General features: G+C 33.2%; 1 protein-coding gene across 2 annotated transcripts; it reads right to left on the bottom strand.

The window, feature by feature from the left end:
* Positions 1-10,500: 10,500 nt before the first annotated feature.
* LOC130964759 (transcription factor KUA1-like) lies at positions 10,501-15,540 on the bottom strand. Of its 2 annotated transcripts, none has more exons than XM_057889899.1 (3): positions 14,893-15,540; positions 11,715-11,923; positions 10,501-11,328 (listed from the first exon to the last, which is right to left on the bottom strand). In XM_057889899.1, exons 1-3 carry the CDS (start codon positions 15,188-15,190, stop codon positions 10,801-10,803), a joined length of 1,035 nt encoding a protein of 344 aa, XP_057745882.1. In that variant the 5' UTR covers positions 15,191-15,540; the 3' UTR covers positions 10,501-10,800. The 2 variants fall into 2 exon arrangements, with proteins under 2 accessions (XP_057745882.1, XP_057745883.1); XM_057889900.1 differs by lacking the exon at positions 14,893-15,540 and adding an exon at positions 12,723-13,153.
* Between the last annotated feature and the right edge of the window lie 4,152 nt (positions 15,541-19,692).

The following is a 19,692-nucleotide window of genomic DNA, read 5'->3' as shown; positions in this document are numbered from 1 at the left end:
GGTCCTCAAAAAATTTTAGATTTGACACTTTAGTTCTTAACTAAAATTAATTTGATTGGTTCCTAACAATTAATTCCGTCAGCCATTTAAGTCTTTTACTCAGTTAATTCTAACGGAGGACAACAGGAGACAAAATGATATATGATCTCTTCTGTTCATAAATGATACTATTCTCTCCCAATTTCCATCATATCTCGCGTAACACGAACAGTCTAACACTATAACTTCAAACTACACAATGCACACTCTATAAATTTAACGTTCACAAGGAAAAAATTATCAACTTGTTCTCAACCAATTCATACTCAGGAAACTAATGTCTATGTTTCTCAACTAGTTGTCGTCTTCGATGGATCCCATGAATCTAGACAGCAAATCTGATTTGTTAAGACTCGTCGTCGTCGTTGCTATCTCCCTCCTCCTCTGCCCTAACATCTCCATGACCACATTGTCCACCACTCTGATCGCTTCCTTCAACTTTTTCTCTGAACCAATGTTCAATAATCGCTTAAGTTTCCATATGAGCGGCAACGACGACATTACTCGTTGTAATAGCTTGGATGCGAGGTCGAAGTTGTTTGTCAACTTGGACTCCGAAAAAGAAGGAATGAAGCACTCAGTATCTATTTCAATTGGAAATTTGCATATGATGTCGAAGGAGAATCTTTTCATGATGTTCTAATGTCCAAACAATCTATATTGCTTGCCGGAGAGTGGAGAAAGACGTGCCCTTGCAGTAGTTGTGGAACTTTGTCTTGAGGATGTCGTGAACATTGTTGGGGTTGGAGGTGATGTTATCAGACTTGAAAGTTGATGCTTTTGGTGGGTGAAGTACATAGGAAGTGGATGTACCAGTCACAAAGATTTAGGAAGTGTGTAGTCCATGACATGTTGAGGTAGGTGCGACATGTGTGACAATTACACCATGGCTTAATCTTGGAGTTAAAGAGGAGGAAAGAAAAGATCGAAAAGAAGGCTGTGAAGGTGAAGGAGAGTATAAATGTTAGGGTTATGCAAGATATGATAAAAATTGGGGAAGAACAGCGTCGTTTTCGAATAAAGGGGTCACGGATCATTTTGTCCCTTGTTATAGTTGTCATGGATCATTTTGTCCCATATTAGAGTTTTTAAGGACCTTTTTGTCTTTCGTTAGAGTTGACGGAGCCAAGAATCTAAGTGACTGACGGAATTAATTATTAAGGACCAATCGAGTAATTAATTTTAGTTGAAGACTTAAAATGTCTAATTTGAATTTCTTTGAGGACCAAAATAAGTATATACTCTTTAAATTTTCATTTATCCTAAATAAGTATTTTTTGTTCGTAACAAATATCTATGAGAATAAAAGATTAAAATACATACATTTTTCAATTAGGCAAAATATATTTTTATTTTTAAAATTTTTTAAAAATTGTAAAATAATACTATTATTTAATTTATTTATTTTTAATATTTTAATTAAATTATAATTTTATCAATCAACCTAAATTTAATATTTTTTAGTTTACCTTTTAAATTATAAAATTGTTAATAAAAAATTTAACTCTTAAATTAATAATTATTTATTTATATATAAATATAATTTATCGTATTTTTATATTATAACACATATTTTATAGAAATAATTAATTTAACAATTAATTTTTTTATACAGATAACATAATTATATAAAAATTATTACACAGGATCATATTATAGTCACCACTGCCAAAGACAAGTACGATCACGATAATACCTTTTTCTTTCACCATTAATACAACCAATCATTGTCATCGTTACCATAATTATCTATATTATTATCCACCAAAACCAAACCACCCCCCAAAATCTCCCCGCAAAAAATTTCATTGACTTGTTATTACTTAGTATCGTGTTTGTTAGTTCAGAGATTGATACTAAAATTTTTGTTTCTGTCTTTAAAATTTTAGTATTTTAATACTTCTAAAAATAAAGACACAAGGAACTGAAATTTTTAAAGATAGAAACTGAAATTTTAATAACATTTTATACCTAAAATACTTTTATTTCAATGAATTAATTTCAATTTTATCCTTTGTGCAAATTAAATTAGAGTTTCATTCTTGTTTCAATTCCTGTCTCCCATTTTGCACTAAATAAAATACTGAGATTTATTTCAATCACTATCTCTTAGTCTCTATCTCTCAATCTCAATCTTTTCGCCTCTGTCTCTCCACCAAACACTACCTAATAAAGATGAGCTTTTAAAGTTTTAAATTTTTATTTATCTTGAATAAGTTTTTTTGGTTCGTATCAAATATCTATGAGAATTAAAAAATTAAAATATATAAATTTTTTTTAATTAAGTAAAGTATATTTTTATTTTTAAAATTTTCAAAAAATTATAAAAATATTATTATTATTTAATTTTTTAATATTTCAACTAAATTATAATTTTATCAATCAATCTAAATTTAATATTTTTGGTTTTACCCTTTAAATTATAAAATTATTAATCAAAAATTAATTTTTAAATTAATAATTAGGACAAATGATAGTATTAAGCCGGTTTGCATGAGATATTACATGATTAACCCAAATAGAAAAAAGAGACATGGATCAATAAAGAGCATGTCTCTATGTAATTCGAATCAATCCTGTTCGAACTAAAAAACTTAGCAATTCGAATCAATGTTGTTCGAATTAGTGAGAGAGTTTGCATTCTTGATAGTTCGAATCGTACTGATTCGAATCATGCATGGGGTATAGATTTGGAGTCGTACTGGGTCATTTTCTCTAGGATTTGATAGGGTATGGATTTGGAATAGTGATTTGAATGAGGTTACTTCGAACTCCTTAGGGTGTAATTCGAAACAGTCTGTTTTAAATTACTATGGGCACGGCAAATTGACTAGTTCGAATCAAAGTGATTCGAATTAGTGTGTGTTAGTGTGTGTAATTTGAATTAGGTTGATTCGAATTAGTATGTGAGAGTGTGTAATTTGAATCAGTATCATTCGAATTGCACCAATTTGAACTATATAAAAAACTACTGCTCTTGATAGAACCTTCTAACGTTTTTTACTTTGGTGGAATTGTGTAAACCCACCCTATACTTTTTATATGCGTCATTTACCCTAATAATTGTATATTTATATATCAAAATAAATATTGTAAATTCATTTTTACTATATATTTTATATTTTAACACATATTTTATATAAATAACTAATTTAATAATCAATTTTATATACACATAACATAGTTATATAAATTATTTACACACTATCATTATCACCACCAAAACTAAGTGTCATCACTATAACACCTTTCACCATTAACTGAATCAATCAGTGCATCATTAGCATGATTATTTTTGTTATCTCTCTCTCTCAACCATCACCATTATCACCACCAAATACAACATCAAATTCAGAAGAAGATGTAATAACAATAACAATAATAAAAATAAAAATAATTCTATATTAAAATTTAAAAAAATATAATAAAAAGAACAACAATAAAAACAAAAATAATTTTAGATACAATAAAAAATTGAATGTAAAAAAAGACTAAAGTAGTGAGATAGCAAATTTGTTAGGACTTAAATTTAAAAAAGTGAAAGTAATACAGTGGTGGCACTAGGTTGAGAAATCGTTTCGAATATTGCAAGCTTCACTCTAACCTCAGCACTCTCGCTTGCCAGCCTCTTTACGACGGAAGCAATGATAACTCACCTTACCAAATATATCGCTTGAAGTCGAAATTCTGACAATTTCTGTGTCTACATCTAAAACCGTCATCCCAAGAGATTCACGAGCTTTGACCTAACATTGCGTTTCGAGTTTGTTAAGGTTGGGTCTTCAGCACCGTCCCTCTTCTCCCATGACTCAACACCAACGTCACCGACATCACCTTCATATGCCACAATCATCTCCTTCTTCCTTCTCCATATTAGATCTTCTCTCCAACTCCTTCCCCCACCATATGGCCATCTTCCTTATTTCCTTTTCTCTTCTTTCTTTGCCTGGTCTCTTTTTTTTCTCAATATTTTCTCTTTAAAATAAATTAAAAATATAAAATTGAATGTTGTTGCAAGTTATTATTGAATGATAAGATGCTAGTGATGGTGGGACTGCGTGATTGTAGCTGGAGATAAAAAAAAAGGTGTTAGTAATAGTAAAAAGATAAAATTGTGGGATTAAGAAAATGGTGGTGATGAGAACATTGCAATTAATGTTGAAGTGAGGTCGAGCTATAGTAGTACGGTTGGGATTGGAGAAGGTTGCGAGTGGGTGTCGGACTACAATAGTATGGTTGGGATTGGAGAAGGTTGCGATGTAGGTGGTTGAAATTCACAGTAGCGATAAAGATGAGGGTGATAGCTAGTGGTTGTTAAGAAAGGAGATAATAGATTGATATTAGAGAAAGAGAAAGAGAGAGAAAGAGAGAGAGAGAGTAAATTTGTCAATATTTATAACTTTTTTGTGAGTACAAATAATATTTTAAAATTTTTGGGTAGTTTATTAGAATTTTGATAGTTATGTTGTACAGAATTGATATTTTATAAATACAACTTTGATTTCGTTATTTTATGAATAAATTTGTTAATGTGTATAATTTTTTGTAAATACAAATAATAATTTATTTTTATTTTTGTAATTAATAGACAAACTTTGTGATCGGTGTTAAGTTAACTAAATTGACTAATTAGAAAAATAATAATAATGACAAATTGGGGCTACACAACAATTATGCATGATTATTTAGGTTTTATTTAGTAAAATTTTTAAGAGAAGTATTTGTACGTTTAAAAGTATAAATATTTGTATTTAAAGGTACTTTTAAAGTTAAGGGTACTTTTAAAATTATTTAAAAAAATATTTTTTAAAATTAATTTGTATTTATCAAAATGCAAAAGTTTAATATAATTTTTTTCTATATATATTCAGCAAAAATACTAAAGATAAAAAGTTTAGTGCATAAAACAAATTTTTTTTTAAGGATCATACATTTAGAATATTAACTCATTCACTTAACAAAACAAAAAATAAAACATCAAATATCATCAAAACTCAACACAAAATTATTAGATACAAATAAAAAAATTAATATAAAAAAGGGCCCAAAAAAATAATAGTAATAAAAGTAATTGTTAAGCCGTATAGGAAAAGTTTTTAGATTATATAAAAAAAAATTTATGTTATATTAATAAATTTTTGTATTATATATAAAAATTTTTATGTTAAAGAAACTCAAAAGAAAAGAACTGTGTGATACATATTTGTAAGTGTAGCACATTATATGTTTATTATGGTCTATTAAAATTTTAATTGTATTATCTTTTTATTAATAATCTAATTATAAATTTTCACTTTGCAGGCTAAATTATATTAAATTAATGTGTTATATTTATTATATTGTTTTTTTTTCTTGAAATATTTTTTCAAATTTTTTTTATTAAAATTAGTACAAAAATCTTCAATTTCTGGATGGACAAATCAATTCACCATAAAAATCATAAGAAAATAAAATATATTATTTTAATAAAATTAAGAGACTCGAAAATATTCGTTCTATAAAAGGGTGCGTGTGTGATAAATTATTTTATATCTGAAATTTTTTTTGTGAAATTAAAAAACATAGAAGTTTTTTAGAGTTTTACTAAATATGGAGGCAAATTATAAAATTAGAAATTATTTGGTGAGATTTTTATTTTTTAAAATTAAAGTTAGAAATTTTTGGATGAGATTTTTTTTTAGAAAAGAATTTAAATCAGAAATTATTAAGTGATTTTTTTAAAATTAAATAAAAATTATTGGATGAGACAACAACAACAACAAAGTCTTGTCTCACTAGGTGGAGTCGGCTACATGAATCAAACGACGCTATTGTGCTCTGTCATGTATCATGTTTACAGAGAGACCGTTTATATGTAGATCTCGTTTGACTACCTCATGGATGGTCTTTTTAGGTCTTCCTCTGCCTTTTGCCCCTTATCCATCTTCCATCTCATCCACCCTCCAGACTAGGTGTTTTATCGGTCTTCTTCTCACATGTCCAAACCACCTGAGATGCGATTCAACCATCTTTTTCGTAATGGGTGCTATTCCAACTCTCTCCCTTATATATTCGTTCCTTATTTATCCAATCGCGTATGACTACTCATCCATCTCAACATCTTCATCTCTGCCACACTCAACTTATGTTCGTGCTCCCCTTTGGCCGCCCAGCACTCCGTACCATAAAGCATAGCTGGTCTTATAGCGGTGTGATAGAATTTACTTTAAGTTTTAAAGGCACTTTTTTGTCACATATAAAACCAAATGCACTCTGTCATTTGGACCAACCTGCTTGGATCCTATGACATCATGTTCAATCTCTCCATTATCCTATATGATGCACCCATGATACTTAAAACTTTTAACTTTTCGTAGGATATTTTTTCCAATCTTCACCTCTATATTAGAGTTTTCCCTTCTCAGACTGAATTTACATTCCATATATTCCGTCTTGCTACGGCTTATGCACAGACAATACACTTTTAGAGCTTCACTCCATAAGTCCAACTTCTTATTTAGGTCTTCCCTTGACTCTCCTATAAGGACGATATCATCGGCAAAAAGCATGCACCATGGCACAGGCTTTTGGACTGTGAGTACTTCCAAGACTAATGTGAAAAGGTATGGACTTAAGGATGATCCATGTGTAATCATATACCAATAGAAAATTCCTCTATCACACCACCTTGAGTCTTCACACTAGTTGTGGCCCCATCATATATGTCTTTAATTGCACGAATATATGCGATCCTTACTCTCCTCTTTTCTAAAGCCTTCTATAAGACCTCCCTTGGTACCCTATCATACGCTTTTTCCAAATCAATAAACACGATATGTAGATCCCTTTTATTACTACGATATCTCTCGATCATCCTTCTTAATAGGTATATCGCTTCAGTGGTAGATCTGCCTGGCATAAATTCAAATTGGTTCTCTGTTACTTGTGTCTCTTTTCTCAACTTTCGTTCTATCACCCTTTCCCATAACTTCATGGTATGACTCATGAGCTTGATCCCTCTATAGTTTTTACAACTTTATATATCCACCTTATTCTTGTAGATAGGTACCAAGGTGCTCTTTCTCCACTCATCAACCATCTTCTTTGACTTTAAAATCTCATTAAAAAGCTTGGTTAATCAGTTGATGTCTTTTTCTCCAAGACTCTTCCAAACCTCAATCGGGATATTATCAGGTCCTACTGCCTTGCTATTTTTCATCTGTTTTAGAGCCTCTTTTACCTCGAAGTCTCGAAACCTTCGATAGTAGTCAAAGTTTTGATCTTCCTCCCTTGTGCATAACCGACCAAGACTCGGAAGAGTCTTCTGTCCCTCACTAAATAACTCGTAGAAGTAGCTCTTCCACCTTTCATTAATCTTCTCCTTTTGATCCAACACCTCTCCATCCTTATACTTTATGCACTTAACCTGGTTCAAATATCTCGTTCTTCTTTCACGGCTCTTTGCGATTCTATATATACATTTTTCTCCTTCTTTCGTACCCAAAGACTGGTAGAGACCCTCATATGCTCTTGTTCTTGCTTCAATTATAGTCGCTTTTTTCTCTTTCTTAGCCGCCTTATATTTTTTCCAATTATCTGCGTTGCGGCATAAAGACCACTCTTTAAAGCACTCCCTTTTTATCTTTATCTTTTCTTATACACTCACATTCCACCACCAGGACTCCTTATCTCTTGGTCATATTCCTTTAGATTCACCAAAACTTTGTTTTGCTGTTCTTCTAATAACTTCTGCCATCTCCCTCCACATCTCTTCTGCGCTTCTATTCCCATCCCACTTTGCCTCTTCTCCTATCCGTCTTAGGAAGTTTCTTTGTTCATCACCTTTCATCCGCCACCACCTCGTCCTTGGGTTCTTCGTATGATGTCTTTTCCTCAACTTTTGCTCAACACAAAAATTCATGACGAGCACCCTATGTTATGTTGTCAAACTTTCTCCCGGGATAAATTTACAATTAATGCAAAATTTTCGATCGACTCTCCTCAAGAAGAAGAAGTCAATTTGAGAGCTTGTCATGCCACTCTTATAGCTTATAAGATGTTCGTCTCTCTTTTTAAAACATGTATTTGCGATGAGAAGATCAAAGGTTGAGGAAAAGTCCAAAATAGTTTTACCCTCGTCATTGATCACCCCAAAACCATGGCCTCCGTGAATACTCCCATTCCCAGTCACTTCTCACCCAACATGACTATTCAAATCTCCTCATAAGAAAATCTTATCTCCTGAAGATATGTCTTGAACCAAACTCTTTAGATCCTCCCAAAACCTTATCTTGTATTGTTCGTTCGAACCCACTTGCGGTGCATAAGCGCTAATCACATGGAAAGCACCCCCCCTCCACCATAAGTTTGATAGAGATGATCTGATCTCCCACCCTCTTGACATCCACTACGTCCTTCTTCCACTGCTTATCCACAATAATTCTAACCCCATTCCTATTTTTCACCTTTTTTGTATACCAAAGTTTGAAACTAGAAGTATCTAACTCCCTAACTTTTGCACCAACCCATTTTGTTTCTTGTAGGCACATAATGTTAATCTTCTTCCTTGTCATAGTGTCCACCACTTCCATGAACTTTTCTGTTAGAATGCCTATGTTCCATGTCCCAAATCTCAACCTTCGATCGCTCTGGCTTTTACCTTTTATTTTGTGAACTAGTTTATTTACTCTCGTCCATTCACGAAAACGGGAGAACTCTTTCTCATTTAACACTACATTCGGGAACCGATGCAGCGGCTCTTACTCATTTGACACCGTACTCGAGCCATACAGCGCGTTGCTCTCGGACAACGACCTAGCTTTTGCGCAATAATGTCTTTGATTCATGTCATGGGGATTCGACTATATTTTTATATTGGTTGTCGAAAATCTAACACAACCTTCCTCTTTTATCCAGACTTAGAATCGGCTATATAACGCAAGTGTAACGTAGGCAAAGTTGAATGAGAATTTTATTTTTTTAATTTAAATAAAAAAATTATTAGATACAATTTCTATATTGCATCACATACTTATAAAACATCAAAATGCATCGTTTTCTCGTAAAACATCATATTTGCTATCATAAAAATAGTTCTGCGAGTGGGTCATAGAAAGGATGAAAAAAAACTTATTTAATAATAACTTCTTTTGGCTAAATCCAATATTTATTTAGTGTTTCAGTATACGTGTGTGATTCTCTCAAATTTCAACTATTTTTTCAAAAAAAAAGATATTTGTAAAATTAACAAATATATGTTCTTAAACTACAAAATAAAATTAAAAAAGTTTTTATAAGAAAAATACAAACTTGAGCTTTAATACATTTTATTAAAATAAAATTTTTTATTAATAATAATTTAATAGTATATATATATATATATATAAGGAGATTTGAACTCACAATTTCTACGTGAGTATAAAAAGATTATATTTATAATTCATTGATCAATAAGATAGAAAAAATTTTAAGTATATCGAGAATATCAGTATTTCATTTATTTTAACTGTTGATTTTAATTAATATATTATATATATTTTTATAATTTAGATCAACAGTTAAAACAATTAAAACACCAATGTTATAACTGAAACACCAGTATTTCCGATATATTTAAACCTCTTTAAATAAGATATATTTTTACATCTTTACATATAAAATAAAATTTTCATTGGGAAGAGCAAAAAGGATATAGAAAGAGCAAATACCGTACACATCAAAAGATAAGGTCAACAACACAAACGGGATAAAATAAATAAATAAAAGATGTTTCATTTTTTGGGCTAGCAGTACTATAGACGGGGATAAGATAAGGCAGAAAATAGTATAGTGGACACTGGATGAAATCTCCAGCCCAAAGTCGCTTCGTACTTTGCTTTCTTTTCTTCTATTTTATTTTATTTTATTTTTTTAATTCGAAGGTAGATTTGTCTGTTTTTTATCAGAAAGAGACTGATTTTTCATTCTAAATAAAGTATTACAAATTTGTCCTTGAGAGTAGCTTTACAAGTACGTGAGTTGGTAAAAGAAAAACTCAAAAAGTCCTATTCCTATTACCACCAACTTTGAACTCCATTTCAACACTTTGTTCCTTTCAACACTTGCTTGTTCCTTAGATAACATGAAAAATTGGTTCAAAATTACATAAAATAATCGTGTAGGTATTAAAATTCTTAAATTCATGTGGCGTTGAAACACCTTATGTGCTCACTATATAATATCTAATAATAAAAGAGAATCTATTGGTGGTAGTTTACATCTTGTATTTATCAAAACAGTAAGATGGCATGACTTAACAAGAGACACGCTATTACTACCGTACACTTCTACTGATTAATATCCATAAAGCTTTCATATGCATTAAATAGCCCATTAAACTCGTAGGTTCGTTGGTATCTGCCTTATTCATATATCTACTTACCCTCAACTGTATTTAAGACAATGTGTACTCGTGTTAGTGTATTATTCATCCAACAAAATCCGGAAAACAAAAACTACTTCAGGGTAGAGAAATAGATTGTCACACTGCATAATCAACTTTACATAATAACATTGAGAATACAAATAACTGGACATATTTTAAAGAGTTTTGATTTAGACCTAAGTAATTTCCTAGACACTATTCCCTACCAGCAAAGGAAATAAACTAGGTTAATTCCCATCATGGGGGCAAAGAAACAATTATTAAGGTTATACATCCCAACAACCACATACATGAGAAGACAAGAACCACATTTCATGAGCCATGAATACAATGCCCTCCTTGCAACACAAACAAACATCTCAAACTGCATGGATGGCACTCTCATTCATATTCGAACTGCCACATGTTGGGGTTGCATGAAACGCTGACTGCCGAGATGGCCCTTCTTCTTGAAGCTTCAGGGACAGAGAGGACGGGCCTGAGTCTGCAATAGTCTCTCCCAAGCTCAGTTTTGACATGCCAACGAGTTCGTCAACGTTGATTGGTGCTTTGGAATGCACTGCAGTTGGCTTCAGCACCTCGTGTGTCTCCTCCTTCACAGTATTAGGCTCTGGACTGTACCCTGACCAATAGGGCAGAGGAAATGGGAAGAAAGGAGAATAGTATGCAGGATATAGCACCGGATAAGATGACTGCTGTTGTGGTGGTTGAGAGTTTTCAGGCTTTAATGGCGCAGAATCTCCATCATTGGAGTTGGTGGAATCCATGGATTCACACTCTTCGTCGAGGGTGGGAACCGCAGGCAAGGGGTTATTGCCTTCTGTTTCAGCCTGTAACTGGTTAGCTGACAAGAAGTCTTGCTGTACCATTGGAGTATCATCAGCTGCCTGCAAAATCAAGATTAAAATATATAAATAAATATAAGAAATAAAGAAAATCTTAAAAGTTTAAGAGAAAAGAGCAAATTGAATCTGAGATATTAGAGTAGTCTTAACAAGATTATTTTAATGCACATTGAATCGGCCAAGATTCGTAATTGTCAAACCAGAAGCAGAAGAACAACGGAAATGGATAATTTTCACAAATCACAAATGACTACCAAGTCATGATAGAAGCTAGAACAGAAAACACTATATCTTTAAAGAAATAAAAACAATTGGGTAATTTTATCAATGAACATGAGTAGATTATGTGGCATAAATGTTCATCTGATGCAAAATAAAATAAAAAAAGAATTATTTCATGGATAGTAATTGCAGACAAGAGTACAAACTTCATCTGCAACAATGTCAAACAAGCTGGAGCGTCTTTTCCGTCTAGACACATTGCTTTGCCTGATGAAATACTTTTGAGCGTGACTGGCCACTTGAGTAGGGGTCCTTGATATAACATAGTTCCTTGCAATTCCACGCCAATCACCTTTGCCCAACTTTTGTAATCCAAGTAAAAACATTCTATGTTCCTCCTCAGTCCATGGAACCCCTACATATTAAAAATTATAATTAAACTATGAGAAAATGCTGCATGAATGTGTTTGCTTGTCTTCATTTAGGATATGGTAGCATTGTTGGAGTTATGTGCAATGTAAAAATGAAATTAATTTAGAACAAATCAAAACAAAACACCCATTAAATCATAGCTAAAACAGGCATCTCAGCTAATGCTTGAACACCATTGTGAGTATGAAATAAACGAGAGATATTATCATTTTTGTGTAGTATGACAAACATTCTAACATTTCACCATAGAAATTAACCAAGACCCAAGGGTACACTAATTTTACTCATCTACAATAGGTCTATTGGGGACCAGCCTGGCCATTTTTGGTAAAACATAATACCAGCCTGGCTTAAAGCAAAGCCTGATAATGTTTACATCACATTGAGGCCTTTGAATCACAGTTGTTAATAATGGCACTACAGCAACCTCAGAGCAGAGCAGCTGAAATATGCATTTCAGCATGGCAAGTATGGCAACTACTACTTCATCCAGATTGGAAAAAAAAGAAGAAGAAGAAGAAAACTCATGTTTCCCATCCCCCTGGTGTTATTCCTCTCTTTTTTTTTTTGCCACGTGACTATGGCATTGTTTACTAGAATGATAAGAAAACAACCTATGTATTGTTTTGAAAATATGCCATGAATTGATTGCTTGGTATCTATACCAAACAAGCAAGGACCGAGATAATACATCCACATAGAGGTTTTCCACTTCTCTTTCTCTTATTCTATCCAAGATATACATGTTTAACCAGAAGCCTTCCAGGGTTAGAATGACCCACCTCTAACAGTCATTCAGCCCCTCTTCTCATTTCTCCTTTGATCTCCTGTTCAAGGTTGTCAAACTGTTAGGAACCCACATTATTAGAGTGCATCAAGAAAGGGAAAATGGGGAAATATATTGATAGTTCGGGAGAAATGCATGTAACCAACTTCGCTGAGTTGGCACTGGAAGTGAGGAGGTTAGAATTGTATAGGGTGAGGGATGGATGTTGTCTGGAGTAGCATCTCAGGAAGTTGGAAAATAGACCCAGACTAAAAGAGGGCCAGGTCTTTCAAGAACTTGGCATTGCCAATAAAACACTTGGGGGAGAGTGAAAACCACACTGATTTGTTGCAATCCAGGTTCATCACGGTTTCGTTTCCATTAATTGCATATTACACAAACTAAAAGAGTTTGAGCAAATTTTTTAAGAACTTAAGATTGATCAATCTTAAACAATAAACTCAACTTTTAGACCCATAAAAGATTTAACATTTCAAAAATATTTTATAGTTTGAGAAAATATATACAACATTAGCTTGACTCATTAAATATTGTAAAACATCAACACAAATCCATATATCCAAATAGCACATTTTGAGGGTCAAAACAATTGCAGATTTAGGCTCTAACCTCAGAAGTCACTAGACAAATTGAATCTATCGATTTTGAGACAATTTACTTTAAGTTGTAGGAGCTTGACAAAATAGAGTATGTAAACAAGTTAAGTCATTTTTGTTTTCCTGTAAGAAGATCATAAATTCATTAAAAATTAAGAGTTGACTCAAAAATAACAACAATGCTACTATCTTTCACCAAAAGCACTTGTCTTTGGAAACCCACCATAGAGATTCTAGCTACACCTTCATCTTCTCTTTTCCACCCGTTGCTGTTGCAGGGTTTGGGTCAAGCTCCTCTGATCTATCTCTTGTTTTACTTTTTCATCCCTACACGCTAGAACCTAAATACGTAAAAGCTAACAACTCCATATTCAAGGATAGGTTCAGAAAATGGAACTGAAAAACAAAAACCTACACCAAGTGTAGCCTTGATCTAACAAGGTGTCAGTGTAAAACGAATGAATGGACTAACAAATTGGATGCAACCCATAGACCTTCCATTATTAAAGCCAGACCCGAAACCCAGACATCTGCTGCTAGATTTTATACGGAGCCAATAATCACAAGATCCTATTTGAAATAGGTAGTGAAATGTTAATAATGACTTGTAACTTGCAAGTGCGCTTAGAACACTCTCTTCTTGATATATAGAAGTGTGTGCCAAATCCACAGAGTTGGCATTAAACCCTTGTTAAAGTCACATAATAATCTCTCTACTAGATGGCGTCCGTAGACTGTAGTTTTGTCATAAACAACAAACTGCTCAAAAACTACAGCAGAAGTTTCTGTATAACTGAAATACATGCATTCCACTTACAAAGAAATAAAAAGAAATCCACTAAATAAGTAACTCAACTTGTGTCACCCAAAAGATGAGCTAAACATCGGACGAACTATCACAAACTTGCAATTAGATTCCTAATCGATTATAACCCTCTGTCAGCTAGATCAGCTCTTCTTAATGTTTTACACAAAAAAAAGAGGGGGGTGGGGGGGCATGGATTTCATAAACCTACCATATTCATTGGCCAACATTCAATACGGTTGGGATTCCAGAACTATGCAGCACAAGCATTCCAATAATTCATTCATAAAAAGTACAGTCTCCAACAAACTCAGCCTCCAGATTTTTTATTTATTGAATCTTGCTAAGACACTTATAAAGTGCTTAATGGAGAATGTTTTCAATAGAAAGATAAATAGCTGAAATTTTCAACGCATTTATGACAGTACATTTATACATTTATTAACGGAAAAAAAAATTAAAAATTTCTAATAGTGGTAACATTAGCAAGTGTTAGCAAAACCCTTACTTGCTATTGACGTGATCTTTCTAAATAAATAAAAAAGAACAATTGTACCCTAATTTGTAAATTGTAAATACAGAGTAATAATCATGCGAACAAAGATCACATAATTAATCCAAGCTACTTAGTTTATAATCTTATCTAACATAATCAACACCAAAATCACTCTTCAATCGAAGTTCAAAAATTTCGCATGCAATTAACTTACGTATACACAAAATAAAAAAAAAAAGAATTTTTTAACAAGGTGAAGAATTCAAACCCTTCTTTCTTTCACGGGAGCTAGAAGAGGAGCCAGGAACGAAGTCCTCGGAAGCATAACCGTCAGCGGTAGCCGCGTTATCGTGGTTATCCCCGGGCGAACCGGGGTTATTGGACCCAGAAGCGTGGATAGGTCCTGAACCGGACCCGGAACCGGCGTAGTGGGTAAGATTGCCCATGCTAGCGCTCTTCCGGATCGAGCCATCGGTCAATCGGACCCCAAAAAGCTTGACGCCGCGGTTCGGGCAGGTCCTCGAGTTATGCCCATTGTGGCTGCAATGGGAGCATCGTCGCGTCATGGCGGAAAACCGGGAACCGGATCAAACGGTGGATAACGGAGACCCAAGAAAATGAAAGAACGATAGAAAGAAGCCGAAGGGGGAGCTGGTTGGTCCTACCTAGGGATCCGAATCACAGGATCCGAGACATGAAACGGTTATTTTGGAGAGTTTGATGTTAGTGATGAGTGAATAGATAGAGAAATGGATAGACACATAGGTGTGTGTGTGTTTTTTGTTTTTTGGGTTTTTTAAGGTTTTTGAGTTGTGTGTTGTGTGCGGCGTCTTCTTCTTTCTTCTCCCTTGGCTTTGGCAGATGGCCAGATGGGAGAGAGAGAAAAAGAGAGATGGCTATCTACGGAACACTATCCATATATCTTGTCGCGGATAAAAAAATGAGGGATGATACTGTGCTTCGCGATTGTTTTGGAGAGTGGTGTGCACGATGACGAGGACTGTTGATTTGGTTGGTGGTAGTCCCTTATCCTCTCGCAAAAAGTTTTAGAAAGAAAATATTTAATTTTGATATACTTACTTACTTACAATTTTATTATGATGTTATATTATATAATTAGATGTATATATAAAATTATTTTATATTATATCAAAACCAAGTTAAGAAAATTAATAAAATGAAAGAGAAATGAGAATTTAATTATTTTTAGAAATTTATTTTTTATTTTATCAATTTCTTTATTTTAGACTAACATATCAACAGATACATTAGTAATTTATATGTATAAAAATAATAAAAAATTAAATTCGTTGAGGTGAGAAATGATTTATTTTTTAATAAAAAGTTTTAGAATTAAATCTTTAAAATAATATTTTTTTTACAAATTGTATACAACAAAGGACATTTTAGAAAAAAAATTAGGAAGTAATCGTTCTTGTATTCTCCCTATATATAAAATAAAAAATGAGTTAGTTGAGATGATAAATAATTTATAATTTAATAAAACATCTTGGATTTAAATCTTAAAAATAATATGTTTTTTATAAATTGTATAAAACAAAAAAAATAGTTAAAGAAAATTAGACACTAATATTTTTTATATTTCTATTATATACCTAGTATAAATGAGCCTAAACTAGTATGTCATTAACATTAAAATAAACTTCTATATTATGCAAACTAAAAAGTATAAAGATTAATATATCAATTTTTTTATTGATCAATGATCAATTTTATTTTTAGTCAAATCTAATTAAATTAGTCTAATAATTAGTTGGTCTAAATAAAAATCACTTACACAAATATAGAAATTATAAACTTCAATTTCATATTTTCTTTCTTCGATTGTTGTTGTAGTAAATTTTTTCTTCTTTGTTGTTATCGCTTCTTTTTTTTCTCTATTTCATATTTTAAAAGAAAAAAATAGGAAAGGAAAGACAAAGAGGACAAAAAATAAAACACTTTCAAAGAGTAAAAAGAAAAGAAAATTATTATATTGGCATAGCCTATACTTTTTTCTAAACTTAAAATTTTTTATATTTTCCTTCTAAAATTTACATAATTTTTGTCTACATGTATTGTTTTTTTTTTCTAAATTTTTTTCTCAGTGTCTCTTCCAAAATTCTTGTGTTTGTTAATAAAAATTTATGTGTTTTCTTCTTTTGTTTATTTTAAAAAATTTATGTTTATGGTAAAAATATTTATATTTAGATAAATAAGTTTTTTTATATGGATAAAAATTTCATGTTGTGTTTTTTTTTATTTATTTTTTAAAAACATTATGTGATTATTAATGAAAATTTTATGTGTTTATAAACAAAAAATTGTATTTAAGTATTTGATGAGTTTCGCTTTCCGCGAGTTGGAAAGTTGGTGCACGAAATTGTGATCACACTTTTCACAACTCCGCACAACTAACCAGCAAGTGTACTGGGTCGTCCAAGTAATAAACCTTACGCGAGTAAAGGTCGATCCCACGGAGATTGTCGGCTTGAAGCAAGTTATGTTCATCTTGTGAATTTCAGTCAGGTGGATTCAAATGGTTATGAGGTTTTGATAAATAAAAAGATAAATAAAACGGAAAATAACATAGAGATACTTATGCAATTCATTGGTGGGAATTTCAGATAAGCGTTTGGTGATGCTTCGTTGCCTCTGAACCTCTGCTTTCCTATTGTCTTCATCTAATAATGCATCCTCCCTTCCATGGCAAGCTGTATGATCCTCTCAGTGAAAATGGTCCGGCTACGGTCTCTGTACGGCTAATCAACTGTCAGATTTCTCGTCTCGGATGAAAAATACCAGGCACAGCTACCGTAGGGCTAATCATCTGTTGGTTCTCACTTGTGTCGTAATAAGATCTATTGATCCTTTTGCACACTGTCACTGTGCCCAACATTCGCGAGTTTGAAGCTCCTTACAGTCATCCCTTCCCAGATCCTACTCGGAATACCACAGACAAGGTTTAGACTTTCCGAATCTCAGGAATGCTGTCTATTGTTCTAGCCTATACCACGAAGATCCTAATCTCAGATTCAGATGCTCTGTTGTCAGGAGAGATGATGTGAATCGTTGATTAGAGACCCAAGAGAATATACTCCGGCTGTCGTTTAATGACTACGTTGGACATCATGTAGACCGCTTTGTGGTTGTCAGGTACGTGGATCTTGGCTAAGCGAGTACTGAAGATAGAGGGTGATTGTCATGGGTCACCTCTTCAGTCTAACTTAACTGAATTAAGTACAAGAGTATATCTTGGAGAAGAAGTATGCGTGAATTGAATGAAAAACCATAGTACTTGCATTAATTCATGAGGAACAGCAGAGCTCTTCACCTTAATCTGTGAGGTGTAGAAACTCTACCGTTGAAAATACATAAGAACAAAATGGTCTAGGCATGGCCGAATGGCCAGCCTCAAAAAAGGGTTCAAAGAACTCCCAAAAGGTCAAAGACTCCGAGTACAATAGTAAAAAGTGCTATTTATACTAAACTAGTAAACTAAGTTTACAGAAAATGAGTAGATAGTGCAGAAATCCACTTCCGGGGTCCACTTGGTGTGTGTTTGGGCTGAGCCTTGAAGCTTTCACGTACATAGGCCATCCTTGGAGTTAAACGCCAGCTTTGGTACTAGTTTGGGCGTTTAACTCCAGCTTTGGTGCCAATTCTGGCGTTTTACGCCAGAAAAGGGTCTCTGGTGGGTGTTTGGACACCAGTTTGGGCCATCAAATCTCGGGCAAAGTATGGACTATTATATATTGCTGGAAACCAACTTGAGTTGGTCGAGTGGTTAGCTCACTTGTCTGCTTAAGCAAGTGTCGGGAGTTCGAACCCCACCTTGTGCATGCAGCAACTCATTGGCCAACGGCAGACATTTAAATGGAGCTCAGATCCGCGACGGATTAGTCCTTAACTTGTTGGGTTGGGGGATACCGTTTGGGTAAAACCAAAAAAAATATATTTATGGAAATCTTAAGATGTCTACTTTCCAAATCAATTGAGAGCACACCAATTAGGCTTCAGTAGCTCCAGAAAACCCACTTCGAGTGCAGGGAGGTCAGAATTTAACAGCATCTGCAGTCCTTTCTTAGCCTCTGAATCAGATTTTTGCTCAGGTCCCTCAATTTCAGCCAGAAAATACCTGAAATCACAGAAAAATACACAAACTCATAGTAAAGTCCAGAAATATGATTTTTGCATAAAAACTAACAAAAATATACTAAAAAGTAACTAAAATATACTAGAAACTACCTAAAAATAATGCCAAAAAGCGTATAAATTATCCGCTTATCAAAAGTCATTAGCTTAGACCTTATTGCCATTTTTGTTGGTGAGTTTGGCTTTCCATGAATTGAAAGACTGTCAGCTCATGTTTGTTTTGTGTGGTCTTTTTGGCCATTATTGTGAACTTATTTTAGGCCTTTTGGTGGGCCAATTTTAATAGTTGCCTTATTTCGCTTATTTGGATATCCGTTTTATTAGCCTTGGAGGTGACCAGCTTTTGGAGGTAGCCATTTAATTTATTTGGATATTCGCTTTGTTGGCTTCGCGGGTGATCGATCTCCAAGTCATCATTTTTTGTTATTTGAATATCCGTTTTGTTATTTGGATATCCGTTCTGTTGGCCTCGGGTGATCAATCCCTGGACTGCCATTTTTTGTTATTTGAATATCCGTTTTGATAGCCTCGGGGTGATCGATTCCTGGGTAGTCGTTTACTTATTTGGATATTGATGATTGGATTTTTGACGGTTTAGAATTTCACTATTGAAGTCTCGTTGTAAAGTATAGTTTCTAAACCAACAATAATCTTTTCATGCAAAAGATTGTTTGTCACAAGTAACAAACCTCTAAAATTAATAACCGAAGTGTTCAAACCTCAGGTCGTTCTCCCTAGGAATTACAATAAAGTGTCTTGTTATTGATTATGAGTTATTTTTGGGGTTTTGATAAGAGACATGAAAGATAAATGGCAAAAAGTAAACTAATAGCTAAAAAGATCTTGGCAAGGGTTGGTGGTCAAGGATTTCTATCCTAATCACTAACCACAATATGAGAATTGGCAAGGATTA

This window comes from Arachis stenosperma, chromosome 1 (assembly GCF_014773155.1).
Source record: "Arachis stenosperma cultivar V10309 chromosome 1, arast.V10309.gnm1.PFL2, whole genome shotgun sequence".
Classification (NCBI taxonomy): Eukaryota; Viridiplantae; Streptophyta; class Magnoliopsida; order Fabales; family Fabaceae; genus Arachis; species Arachis stenosperma.
Note: the sequence above shows the minus strand (reverse complement) of the source record. Positions and strands in the feature narration are given on the sequence as shown.